Here is a 15,145-nt window from a genome sequence, read left to right on the forward strand (position 1 = left end):
TCAGTGTTGCATAGACAGATGAACAGGGCTTTACATCTACAGTTTTGGTTTCTGAATCTTGATGGCTATTCTACAAGAGAGTTTATAGCTGGTATTTGGTTCATGGATCCTGAAGAAAAGATAACAGAGCCAACACTATTATTTTTTTAAGAGAAAATGTCAAGAACAAAAAATGGAAATGTCAAAAGATAGGTTGATATACTGTATTACTTAAAGACTGTTTTGTTGGGAGAACTGACCAAGTGATTTACTAACAGCTTTTACTGGACAGTCTTTGTATTACAATGTAGATGAAAAATAAATGGGATTCATTTCATGTTTACTCTATCCAGGCATTTGACAGGTGGAGAAAAAAATGAGAAAACACGATTACAGTCTACAAACATGAGGTTGTTGTTTTTTCATGTTTTCAAATTATGAAAAACAATTTTGTATTGGGAATTTTTCTCAAAGGCCTTACTTTTCTATCTCTATATCCTTTAATTACATAAACTGCCTTTCATTCCTGATCACATCTGCATACAGTTAGGAAGTAGAAGATTGTGTAAACCTGCTACCCAGTTGGGTTATAGGTGAAAAAATCAGTAGAGAGAGGCGGTTGGTAGATTAGGATCACAATATATATAGATCTCATCCAAGAATCCTAGATAAGATTAGGGTCTTTGGTGGCTCCTTTGGAAGTGTGTTCAGTCACTCAATAACATTCTTTTATTCCAAAAACACTCATTCAGTGTCCATTATGTGTTTAAGTATTTACTGGGTGCTGCACACATAAAGATAATTTTTGGTGAGCATTGCTTCCTATTATGGAGAGATCTCCAATGGATGCAGAGTAATTAAGTTAGTAAAAAAGTAAAATAAATGTAGAGAAAATGAAATGTTCTCCATTGCTTAAAAAAGCATTTACTTCACACTTCTAAAGATCCAGAAACATGTCATAGTTATTTTTGGTGATTATTTGATGCATATTAACTGATGATATTCATGTTTTGGGAAGACAGGGAAGACTAGAAGTTTGCTTCCTTCTAAAGTGTCCTGTTTCTTGGTATTGATGACCCATTAAGTTTGTTACTTGAATTTTAACCTTCATTTTATTTTTCTAAACAAAGAGATCTCATACTTAAAATCCAAAGTAAAATATACTTAAACATAGATCCTAATCATTCTTTAATGTATATTCACTACTACCTCTATAAAGAAGACAAACAATATGACATCTCCCTTCTGACTATATATATTTTTCAGTACCGGGACAATACAACAATTTTTAAAAGTATGTATCTGATTGACTCTTTGTCATGTCAGAAATAAGCTATTTGTTGTTCAATTGAATAATTCACATTTTTCACATGCAATAGTTTCCACATATAATTAATTGTAATGGGGGGGCAACACATCAGGGATGATTATTCGAGTTACTTCCCTGTTTGGCTTCTCCTCTGAACTTGTTTTCTTCTGAGCCAGACACACGCTGGGATTTCAAGAAATATGTGAGAATTATTTCTTCTTGCTGTTTCCCTAAAGAGCTAGGTTTTTCTTTAATGCTTTTGCAAAAACATACTTTGCTACTGTTTTGGCAGGGCTATATGCTTTATTCGACAACAATCTACTGTAATTTTCTTACTTCAAAAATCAATGCCCTTAATTCTAATTTTATGCTCTAATACTTTTTAAAATAGTTCCATTTCTCCCATGTAAATTGAATAGGGTCACTCTATTGTTCTGGTCTTGCTTGTCAATGTGAGATATTTAAAGTGAGCAGTGGTCTTGTCAGTTCTTCTCAATAAGTTGAGGACTGTTATACTTTATTTTGGTCTTTAATTCTAATCATCAATCTTTTACAGTGAACCAAGTGACCAATTAAGACACAGTCACTAAGATTTCACTGAATCCTTGCATAGTGATAACAGTATTGCGCGTTCCCTTTACATTCCCATTCCTTCCACCAACCCAGAATTTCAGTTACTGGATTGAAATTTCATATTCTGCCAACAAGCCATGCTGAAAGAAGCTCTAAAAAGCAACCGTATGGAACACTTTCTGATTTTTCTGTAAATCTGTTGCTGAGGACAGATTGTTTCATTCTAGGGCATCTTGGATAAGGTGATCTTTCTGATTATACTACAGGAAACATTTGAATTGAGCAACTGGCTTGTTTAAAACAAACTATATGCACTCTTTTCATTAGTTACCAGCAAATCTAGAAGAAAATATATAGTCCATCTCAACCAGACTCTTAAGATCTTATGACATATTTTATATACTAACCTCATCTAGGCTTCATTTTAACTCTTCTACTTTTAATCTTGTTTTCCTCATTCAGTTATTTTTTTATTATGACAAAACACACATAACTTAAAATCTACCATATTTCTCATTCTTTAAATGTGCAATTCAGTAGTGTTAAGTACATTCACATTGTTGTACAACCAACCTCCAGAACTCTTTGCATCTTGCAGAACTAAAACTCCATTAAACAACTTCCCATTCCCCTCTCAATCCAGTTACTGGCAACCAGCATTCTGCCTCTGATGTCTCCATGAGTTTATCTACTCTAGGTAACTCGTAAAAGTGAAATAACACAGTATTTGTCTTTTTGCGATTGGTTTATTTAACCTAGCATACTGTCCTGAAGATTCATCCATGTTGTAGTACCTATAAGAATTTCCTTCTTTTTTAAGGCTAAATAATATTCCATTGTATGTACATGCCACATTATGCTTATCACTCAACTATTGATGGACACTTGTGATGCTTCCACCTTTTAGCTATTGTAAATAATGTTGGTATAAACATGGAGGTACATCTTCAACACCCAGCTTTCAATTCTTTAGGGTACATACACAGGAGTGGAATTGCTGAATCATATTGTAATTCTATTTCTAATATTTTGAGGAATTGCCATACTACTTTTCATAGCAGCTGAAACATTTTACATTCCCATACACCATGCACAAGGATTCCAATGTCTCCACATTCTTGCCAACACTGGTTATTTTCTGTTTTTTTAACAGTCGTTCTAATGAGTGTAAAGCGGTATCTTATTGTGGTTTTCAATTGCATTTTCTTAATGATTTGTGACTTTGAGCATCTTTTCATGTGGTTATTGGTGATTTGTATATCTTCTTTGAAGTAATGTCTATTCTAGTCCTTTGCCTGTTTTTTAATTTTTTTAATTGTTGAGTTATAGGAGCTCCTTATATATTCTGGATATTAACTGCTTATCAAATATATGACTTGCAAATATTTTTTTCCATTCCATGGGTTGTCTTTTCATTCTGTTAATAGTATCTTTTGATGCACAAAAGTTTTTAATTTTTATGTAGTCTAATTCATCTAGTTTTACTTTAATTTAATGTAAGTTTTATATAAGCTACCTTAAACTCTTCCTAGAACAGAATATAAGTAGATAACAATGCAATTACTCACTTTTTAACATTAGGCGTTTTGTCATTTTTGCATGATATTTCAACTTTTTTTACCTTGTTATGAATGCTTTTTTATTTGTTAATGCATGAATAGAACAAATAATACTTGCATATCTGAACAAAAATTCTCTATATAGGGAAACAATTCTCTATGGGTCTCCTGCATTTTTTTTATTTTTATTTTTTGCATGTTCTTTTTTAAAAGGCACTGGCTGGCCTTTGTTCTAGTCTATCTTTTAAAAGATAGTGTGGTAAATGGCTTTTGAAGAAAAGGCAACTCTGCTTACAGCCTTGGAAGATGGAGTTAGTATCTCCCTCTAGAGCTAAGGATAAGCACGCTTACAGCTCATTGTAAAAGGTTTACGTTCCCTAAGCTCAGCATTCCTCTCCTGTGATGCAACCTACTGCATGTGAAGGTGTCACCTGGCCTTCTTTGCATGCCATCTGGTGATTGTAGCAGTACTGCAAAAGGCTGATACACTGGCTACTGCCATTGCTGTGTCTAAGAAACTCTCCTTTGTCTCTGGCCCTGGAGGTTCATGTCTTCTATGAGCATCCATAAAACTATGTCATGCTAACTTGTTAACCTGCAAATAGGGGAAAACTCAGACCCTTCACAGAGCTCAACAATGTATTATAAAGGATTTTTGTGATTATACTTGAAAGTCATTTAGTTTAATCTCCCACTCAGTCAAGAATTTCTCACAGATCCTGACAGATGGCATTCTAAATATCACTTAAATGATTCCAGTAATAAGAAACTCTCTTCAAAGCCTGTTGCATCATTAGTTAATAAGTCTCTCCTTATGTTGCACTAAACTATTTTTAACTTTATAATATTGGTTTTTGCCTGGCCTCATTGGTATTTCATAGAATAATTATTTTACTTTTCACATGGTAGATCTTTGTGTTTGAAAGTACTTAGTTCATCTCCACTAATCTTATTTAACTGTCTGAATGTATCATTTTCATTCCATATTCTTCACACACTGTTCTGCACACCCACTGGACACTCTAGACACACTCCAATATGATGGTGATTCTCACAGATACTCTGAACTATAGATAGATTCAAGATACTGTATGGCTAAGGTACAATTCAGAGAAAACATAATATTTTCAGTGAAAGCATTATTTGGACACAACGCCTTCGATTGATTTCATGTAAAATTTTATGTACAGTTTTTGTAGCTCTATCATACTGTTATATCACATTTCACTTGTGATTAATTTAAATATTCAGACTTTTTCCACATGGTCATACTCAAGCTGTGATTATATCTGTAAAACTGATTTTTTTGATTCATGACATAAGGTTTTTATTTTTAACCAGTCCAGATCATTTTGAATTTAGCTTCTGTCATCAGTGATATTAGTTCCTTGTTAGATACAATTTATGCCATCCAAAAATTTCATAGGCAACCTTTCAATTTCTCAGTCTTAGTTGCTAATGGATATGTTGTCCACAAAAAGGGCTAAGAATAAGTTATTAAATTTCTTCTTTCATAATTATCCAGACCATACTTCCAGAGTACTGATCAATTGTTCAACCACTTACAATTTATTGAATGACGCCATTATCCAGCATAAATGTCACCACCTTATTCATACAGATATCATGCTTTGGTGAAATTAAAATATTCCATATTCCTGGCATTCTCTAGATCTACCAACTATTTCTAAAACACTAGGTCAGCACAGCCCACATGGCTCAGTGGTTAAGCGTCAACCTATGAACCAGGAGGTCACAGTTGGATTTCGGTCAGGGCACATGCCTGTGTTTGGGGCTTGATCCCCAGGAGGGGGCATGCAGGAGGCAGCCAATCGATGACTCTCTCTTATCATTGATGCTTCTATCTCTCCCTCTCCCTTCATCTCTCTGAAATCAATAAAAACATATTGTGTAAATAATTAAAATTAAAATAAAACACTACGTCAACACTTTCCTAGGAGAGTAAGAGCAGTATCATTCAGGAGAATGAATCAATGTTAATTCACTTTACTAATGACCAAGCAAGGTAAAGCCACTGGACTTGAGCATCATTGCCTAAATAAGAAATTGCTTCCCTGATCTCTACTCTTATATAAAGCTAAAACATTAAGCCCCTGGAGGAGTGATCACAGAGTCCAGGCAAAAATCCATGGTTTCTGGTGGAGAAGCAGAAGCAAAACATACCTGTCTCTGAGGGAATAGGTAGGAAACTTTCCTGTCTCCAATGCCACCTTTTGGTGTGGTTGGAAATATTCTATATCTTCATTATGGTGATTATTATAAATTTGTCAAAATGCATCCAACTGTATACTTTAAAAGGGCGAATACTACTGCATGTAAATTACACTTCAATAAAACTGAATTAATAAGTGATTTAAAATAAGTTTATTTTCTAAAAATGAGAGCACAAATATAAGTATGAGAATAAAGAATATGAAATCAATATTGCCTTTAAAAACAAACTAAATTTTGAAATGGTAATAATATTAAAATTCAGGTCTAAAGCAGTGGTACCTATATGCAATGGATTATTACTCGGCCATAAAAGAGAATGAAATCTTGCCAATTGTGACAGCATGGATGGGCCTAGAGGGTATTTTACTAAGAGAAATAAATAAGTCAGAGAAAGGCAAATTCCATCTGATTTCACTTATATGTGGAACCTAAAGAACAATATAAATGAACAAACAAAACAGAAACAGGCTCATAGATACAGAGAACAGACTGATGGTTGCTAGAGGGGAGGAGGGTTGGGAGATTGGTGAAAAAGGTGAACGGGTTGAGAAGTACAGATTAGTAATTACAAAATAGTCATGGGATGTAAATTACAGCATAGGAAATATAGTCTATGATATTGTAATAACTGTGCATAATGCCAGGTGGATATTGGAAATATCAGGGGGTACACTTTGTAAAGTATATGATTTTCTAATCACTATGCTATATACCTGAAATTAATACAAAATAAGAATGTAGACTGTAATTGAAAAAAATTAATTAAAAATAAATAAAATAAAAATAAACAGGTAAAGTAAAAAAAAAAAAAAAAAAGTCTACAAAGATCTCCCAAAGATTTTGAAGAAATAAAGGTATCTATCTAGAAGTTTTATTTGGATAATTAAAAATCTTATAAGTTCACTTCCAGTAGTTTCTAACTAACAATACCTTACAAATTAGGGATACAATATTTTTTCCACATGTCATTAAAATATCTGCAACACTCCATTATTTATTACTCTTAATATGTCTGAAAAGCAGAAATGCACAAGACATATTCTCTATATTGTAGTAAATCAGAAATTAACAATAAACATTTTAATAAGAAGAACTACACTGTAGAAATCGAGCAGTGTTATCCTAAATAAATTTTCAGTCAAAGAGAAATTAAAATCTGTACTTAGAGACTAGGTGGAAAAGCTATGAGAATAAAGCATAATCTATCATTGTTAAGGATATGGTCAAAACTAAAATCAGTTTAAAAAATTCATAGCTATAAAAGCTTTATTTAGAAAGAAAACATAAATGAATTGAATATTGTCAGGAATAAGAAGAAAAATAATAAAATAAAATCCAGAGTGGACAAAAATGGATTAACAATATAAAAGTAAAAATAAATGAATTGAAAGACAAAAAGAACAGTAGGATGAATAGCTAAATCTAGGTTAGTTTGGTTGAAAGATTAAAAAATACAAGACCTCTGGCCACTCAATTCCTGAATAATATTTTATAAAAATCACAGTATAATAAAAAAATCTTAATTTTATGTTTGTTCACTTTTGTCCTGGATATAGCTCTGTTTTATTATTCACTTTTTAAATCCTTAACTATAATATTCTGTTTATTAATTTTTTTAAATCAGAAATTAGTTCAAATTATTCCTACAAAAGATTAAAGTACATAGTTCACAAGATCATGTTTATAGATCCAAGGTGTGCTTGAAAAATGAAATGTTTATTTCTGATATTAACTCTGGAAAATGATATCTTTTTCTCAAATCAATTCATAATTTAAATTATCAGTGAAATATTGAAGCATCCCTGAACCACCTAACTTATTTAAATTTATTTAAAAATATTTTAGCCTAGCCTGCCAGTGTGGCTCAACAGTTGAGCATCAACATAGGATCCAGGAGATCTCGGTTCAATTCCTGGTCAGGGCACATGCCTGGGTTTTGGGTTCAGTCCCCAGTGGGGGGCATGCAGGAGGGAGGCAACCAATCAATGACTCTCTCATCATTGATGTTTCTATCCCTCTCTCTCCCTTTCTCTTCCTCTCTCTGAAATCAATGGAGACATATTTTAAAAAACAAAATTTTTTTAGCTTATGCAGTAAGAGAAGAAAAAAGATGTAAATACAGAAAAATAGTAACAACATCATTATTTGCAGATGATTTGAATAAAACTAAGTTATTCCAATATTAAATCATAAGATTGAAAAGTATTTTTAAAGTACATATCCAAATGTTAACAATAAGAAGTTAGAGGCATGGATGCATGAAACAGTCTGACAACTGTCAGAGGGGAGGAGGGAGGGGGGGACTGGATGAAAGAGGGTGAAGAGATTAGCCAAAATATATATACATAACCCATAGACACAAACAACATTGTGTTGATGGCCAAAGGGAAGGAAGGATGGGGACCGGGTGGAGGGGCACAAAGGGGAGTAAAGTGAGGACATCTGTAATAGTGTCAACAATAAAAATAAAGAAAGAAAAAAATAAGTTAGGAAATACAATGGAAAGAAATCTCATTTTTATTTTGCATATATGTAGTACTTTTTAAACTTTAAGGTGCATACAAATCACCTGAGTGTATGGTTAAAATGCAGATTCTGTGTAATTGTAGGGTAGGGAATCAAGATTTTACATTTCTTTTTTTTTTTTTTTAATATATCTTTATTGATTTCAGAGAGAGGAAAGGAGATGGAGAGATATAGAAACATCAGTGATGAGAGAGTCATTGATCGGCTGCAGCCCGCAACCCAGGCATGTGCCCTGATCGGGAATCAAACCCTGGTCAATGGAAAAAATAACCTAGGGCGAGGATTTTTTTTAAAAAATGCATTAAGTGAATAAATGATTACAAAGTAAGAAGGAAGAATTATCTTTGGTATAAAAGAAAAAAATATGGTTAGATTTGGAAGACCCAGGCCACTAGACACAGCTCTGCTATTATTTATGCTGATCTACTTTTACAAGATTATTTTTACAGGGATAAAATAAATAAACATGCTTTGTAAACATATTTTTTCTAATACAAACTATTAGTCATAGATATTAGTTGTTTGGAATTGTGGAATTGATATGGAATAAACTCATACAAATTTTTTAAATTTCCAAGACTTTAATCAGAAATCACCAAAACAAATAATTTTTGTTCTTAGGAAATTCATGTGTTTATTTGTACAAATTATTAGTCATAGAGAGCAATAAAACTTCACTAACTCAGTCTCATCTCTTCAGAAATTATCATAGGAAAGACAATAAGGTATAATACAAAATTCTGTGGTTAAAGATGAGAAACACAATAAACTTGAAACTCTTCAACTAACTAGTTGTAAGTGATTTTGGAAAGGTCCTTTAACCTCTCTGGTTTCTGTTCACTGGTGCTTAAAGTACTTAATTATTTAATCAATATATCTCATCATCATATAATTCTGTAATTTTACATGGGCCAGATAGTTGTTTCATTTCTACTTTATTCTTTCTAATATTTCTGGGAATGGGATTAATTTTGTCTGTATATTTTTTTAATCTGGAGTTCTTAAATAGCTTTAATGGGTCACATGAATTGCCTAAATTTGGGCAGTTATATTACTCTGGACAGAATTCTCTAGCTTTCATCTCATTCTCAAAAAGCTCTGTGAATCTCTCAAAAAAAGATTAAGAACCACTTTAATAATGAACTAAGTGAAACAAATGATTCTCATCAACTTATAAAAAAGAATCATAAGAAGGTTGCTTAATAATCCTGTGTTGGTTCTGTAACATTTTTTTATCCCATATCAACAGCACAACACATTGTTAATATAAGCTACATTTCAAACTTTCACTGATGCTGTCTCCTTGTTTGGTGATGAGCCATGGACTACATCTGTCTCCTTCACCTCATTATATCAGATGCCGTGAACAGTGCATGACAAGGAAGGCAAATGTCTACCAGTTTATCTCTAGGGCAAGAAGGTAGGTGGGGAGTGATCCTCATCTCATCTGTGTTTGGACTGAGGCTCCAGAACTCTATGAAATGATGGAGGAATCATCAAGACTTATTATTTCCAGAGAAAATGGAAGCCCAAAGTGAATAAGTACCTTACCAAAGTGACAAGGTCAAGACAAGAGTCCTTAAACAGTATAGGGCTCCTTACAATCCACTAAGTCATCCAGCTGGGGGAAGACACAGAAACTAATTATCGAGAGCAAAAGAACATGTCATGAAAATTCCAGTTCCTTTTTTTAATGGAAATTCACTAGCTAACAACCTTTTCCCTTGTTATAGGCAAGCACAACATAAATAACCTATGATTTTCACCTGATTTATTAACATAAGAAAATAAAATAATGTCATGTCTCATATGTAATATTGGTTGGATTCAACTTCTTTGCCATTGTCATATCTATAAAAGATTTCCAGTGCTATAAATAAAATTGTTTTTATCATGCAAACTTAATTAGCTTTTTGACGATGCTTGTTTATTTGTCTTCACTGACAATTACAGGAAGAAAAGGGCTCCATTCATTAGTATCTTTTAAAATATGTATATAAAATTGGATGCATGTTATTTCATTTCTATACACTTCTGGTAATTGTCTTTTTAAACCTAATAACATTTGCGTTTCTTTTATCTTTTTAAAGGAGCATTGTTTTAAACCCAGCCTATTTCCGAAATCATCTTCGTCAGGCAACAGTGTTTAGATGTCTGGAGAGATATTCAGAAGCTGCCCGGTATGTTTATTATAATTTCTGTGAAGATTTATTTCCAGTTAAATTAATTTTATTCTCAGCTTCTGGTAATAGCATAATAGAACTTTCCATTTCTCTCATGGAATATGATTTTACCAGAATTATTGCTTATAAACGTCAAACCAACAATTATTGACTATTTTTTCTTTAATTAAAGCTATATTGTGTTCATAACTCTTAGTAAAATTCAAATTTTCCAGCCATGAGCTCACTGATAACAATGGGAAAACTTCCATGAAAGATTAGAAATGAACTTGACCTCTTGCTCCAAGTACATTCCTGATCCTAGTTGTAATGGCACTATTCTGTGACTATCTCTTTCTTGAGTTCTGGAAATAAAACCCAACCACATATAAAGGACCCCAAGAGCCCATTTCTAGAGCAGATGGAAGCAGTTATAAATTCACCGGTTATAAGAGGTGTCCTGAAATACTGCCTCTTGGATCCAAATATGTTTCATAAAAACTTAGTGAAATAGCTCTTAATACTCTCATGCCCAGAACCTAGTCATATGGCAAAGAATTGCAACAATTGTGCAACAGCTTCAATGCTTTATTCAGAGTTTCTTCTCACCTGTGACAACCAAGGCTTTTTTTCCCCTAGGTGAAGTTTATCATATCAGATTTCCTCTTTCTTTTATGAATTCTCTCAAAAAACTTTCATCGTCGAAATTTAGCAAGAAAGTGTGGATGGTTCCTACACTTACTCCAAACACAACTAACTCCTAAGGAGAAATCTACAGTAATCTGATGGGGAAGGGGGCTTAGGTTGTAGGTGGCTGTCTCTAGAACATTTGCAAATAACACTTTCTTGGAAAATGAGGTTTAAGGAATTTAAGTAGGTAATAAAAATGTTCCATAAAACTTATAGCATGAGGCTGACATGAATTCCCTTTGTGTAAGATGGTCATAGGAGTTACCTGAGCTCAATTAAATGATGGATATGGAAGGCAGAATTAATCCCAACTACTCTCACTTTGCAGTCAAACAACCAACATGCCACATTTATTTACCTGTGTGTTAATGTCCACTTTTAAAAATTAAAATAGGTTTTTATAAATTTCTTCTTATCAATTTTTTATTTTTATGGATATCTGTAAAATAGTTTTCCTTAAGAGGTAATCTATTAATGTCTTTATAATCTAATCAGAAGATAAATAGGAGAAAGCTAGATGCAACTTCAGAACTAGATTGCAACTAGTAAAGAGCTGCTGGTGGTGTACTGGGATCAGCTTGTACAGACTCTGAAATTAGCAATCCTGGGACAATTTACACTATGGAAATTGGCAATCACTACAAATCTGGGCTTTTTTGGTTTGAAGTAGAGCTAGGTTACTAGCATATCATTAATTATAACTTAATTGTATCAAGCTTAACTGAGTTAAATGGTGACAAAAATTATTATGGGTCTTAAAACATACAAACAAGAATTTGAAAATTAAGAATTTCTTAGTATTTGACATGTAAAATTGGCAGTGAATATTCACTGTCCTTGACGTGTATATCCCTGCAGTGAAATAAGCACAACTATTTTATACCATTTGGTAACTGACCTGATAATGCTCCATGAGAAAGGTCCTGATAATTGTTGGTTATGCTGGTGTTAGACTTTCCAACAGAGAAGTAGATACAATTGCTTTCAGACACAAGTGCTTTTTTTTTATCTTGGTTTCCTTGGTTTCCTCAATACACAGTATTACTGCTCTTAATATATAGTGTTGGTTGTCCTTTTTTCCCCGCAAGGGAAAGATTGCTATGAATTATGAACATGAATATCTTAGTGTCTCTTAGGTATCAGAGTTATAATATGAAACAATAAATATAAATCAATATATAAATCATTCATGTTTATCATTAAAGTCTTAGGAGATTCTTGTAGCTTGGTTCAGGTCTCTTACAAGCACGTTCTATTAAAACTCATTGGAAAAGCCAATACATCAAGGTTACTTCCTCTAAGATGCCAAGTAGTCATGTTTCTGAGATTGAGAAGGATCTACCAAATACAATAATATATGCCATTTTTATCTGATTTAGGAGGTCTTAAAACCATGATTCCCAGTGAAGTGGGTCATGCCCTACCTGTTCCAAGTTAGAGTATTTCTAGTCAGTACCTAGAAATTGGGCTGTCTAAGCTTTCCTGAGCCTAACCAGCTCTACTAAGGAAGGAATTCCTAGTGAAGCCAGAAAATATTCCCAGGACAGCCTCATGAAAACCCAGATTCTCAACCAGAGAAGCTAGAGGCTAAAGGCAAGGGATCAGTCCAGTTTACAGCAATGGGAAGGTTCTTTTATCTTATGGGCCAATATCTTTTCAGTAACATCCTGCCAGAAGACAGAGCAAGAATATAGAGATGGTAGAAAACAGGAACAAAAATAGGGATATTTTATTTCAGTGTAGGTTCTGCAAGGATGCTAGTCACCCTTGAGAAGACAACTGGCACTGGTTAAAGTGATGAAAACCACATTTTCAGAAGTCTAAATTGAGATTGCTGTAACCCAGAAAGAAACAAGAAATCTCTGAGGCCTTACCTGAAATAGCAAGTAGCCTAGCTCTTTAACATCTCTTTGTTTCTATGCATATAAAAGTATGTGTTTAAGGAAAATGTCTTTGCTCAAATCTGTTCTTCCTCTTCCAACACCAACAGTTACACACACATACGCACACAATCACATCATTTGGCACTACCTTCATAAGAAAGATGATAAGACCCCCCCAAAAAAATATGCAGAGATGGGAAACAAACAAACAAAAGCCAAGACAGACTATTTTTGGAAGAGAATTAGTGACTCATGATAACATGAATGGCATAATGTCTTTCTTCTCTGTATGCTCAATGTTTAGCACAGGGCTTGCCACATACCAAGCACCAGCTTGGGGTTTGCAAATTAAATTAGCTAGTTTTGGAGTTGGTAATTAATAACCATTTAGCTTTATCAGTAAGAAGATATTACATGAAAATGTTAGTACAACTCTGGTTGAAAGATAAATATGTATGTGCACATAGTAGTTAAAGTGACAGAGTCATGTCTCCTATAATGAAGATCCATAAGGCAAAAAATAGATGATATTGCACAGAATCTTTAGTTAAGACCATGCTGTGTAAAAGGTAGCAAATAGAAAGTAACACTAAAGGAGAAAGCACAGCAAAGCCTTTGTACCCACCACTGAGGAAGAATTAGCCATATATTTCTACATACATGAACTAGAGAGCAGTGGAGTAGAGCAGGAGTAACACACTCGAATGCTTGCAAAGCCCAGGCAGATAGTGTGTGGAGGCCAATTATTAGATTAAAAGGTGTCTTATGAACTACAGAGAACTGGAGATTACTAACTAGAGTGACCATATAATTTATCTGTCAAACTGAACACTTACAATAGTGAAAGTGGGCACTACTAAAAAATTATACCAGGAAAACAGGCATCAGCCAGGACTGCAATGAGCACACTAGCTATATAGTCACCCTACCACCGGCCCTTCTGAAGGGAGTGTCCGTATTCCAGTCCAGCTAATGTAGCTGTGTAGGAATGTAGGTTCAGCGTTGTACATTTTTGAGTCTTCCAGGAATAGTATAAGAATTCAGAGCTTTCCAAGAAATTTCTTGACTTTTAAATGTTGGCAATTATTTTGAGTTTTTCAAACACAGTGCCATCTTAAGAAAGCTAAAGTGGTCCCATCCATGAAAATGTAATTCACTGAGGAATCAATTTTCCAAATGACCAATTTTCAGAATTCCCCAAATTTAAGGTTTACTAAAAACTTATTTTGAGAAATAATCTTATTGAATAATTAATATGAACACATTTTCTTATGTATATATTCCTCATGAAACATTTAGCAAATAGTTTTATTTAAGTTTAGAGAATTTTCAGTTTTTCAAAAGCCAATCATAGAATGGTTTACTCTTACGAAATGTCTCCTTTTTGTGTGTATGATTATTATTCTACTGCTCTTGAATATAGTCTATGACTATTTTCTTTTTATGAATACAACCATAATTTTAACTTGTAGTTTAACAGTTTACACGAATTTCTTTCTAGTATCTTTGTGATTTTTTTTAATACTTTATAATTTTGGGGATTTGGTCCCCAGTTTTTGGAAAGTGACCAAACTTACCTATTTAATAAAATATATTTGTAACTACTTATAGCATTTACAATGATTCGTATCTAATGAGGTGATTTTCACAGCTCTTGGCTCCCTCCCTGAAGCCAGACACAGCACAGTCTGTAGATCCCACAAAGCAGGGAGGGTGAAGAACAGGGAGGAATGAAAGGCCCCAGAAACCTGAAGTCCTGGCTCCCTTCAAATTTATCTAGAGGATAACTAAAACTTTTTTAAAGAGCTAAAATAAACTAAGATTTAGTAAATAAATATGTTTATAAATTTGATAAATTGGTCAATGACAAACTCATTATCTTATGAGTTGACTTAGAGCCCACAGAAGGCTGTGAGCCGCAGCATCCGATTTGACGTCTGGCTCAAATCTTCTTTCAGTTCTCAATGAAGCCTGGAGTTTAATCCTTCACAGATAAAAACTGAGCTTCCTTCTACCAGCAAGAGGATTCCTTTCCATGTCAATTTTGTGCTAGGTCATTTGGGGGAACATTTTAGTCTAAAACCAGCAGTCCACTATTAGAAAAAGATGATATTTCATAGGGGGCAATGGCTTTAGTTAATTTATCACCTGCAACGAATCTGGTCTGTTCTACCTTTCATTTTTGCAACCTTACTTAATATCATGTCTGTAATATTGCAAAAAACAGAT

The 15,145-nt window shown here is 33.6% G+C and overlaps 1 protein-coding gene across 1 annotated transcript in view; it reads left to right on the plus strand.

The window, feature by feature from the left end:
• SPATA16 (spermatogenesis associated 16) overlaps positions 1-15,145 on the plus strand; it is a 163,823-nt gene that overhangs the window by 50,329 nt on the left and 98,349 nt on the right. Inside the window, 1 exon segment of the mRNA XM_016208242.2 lies at positions 10,272-10,361. Coding sequence (XP_016063728.2) covers positions 10,272-10,361 — 90 coding nt within the window.

The sequence above is a fragment of the Miniopterus natalensis genome, chromosome 6 (genome assembly GCF_054644295.1).
Source record: "Miniopterus natalensis isolate mMinNat1 chromosome 6, mMinNat1.hap1, whole genome shotgun sequence".
Taxonomy (NCBI): domain Eukaryota; kingdom Metazoa; phylum Chordata; class Mammalia; order Chiroptera; family Miniopteridae; genus Miniopterus; species Miniopterus natalensis.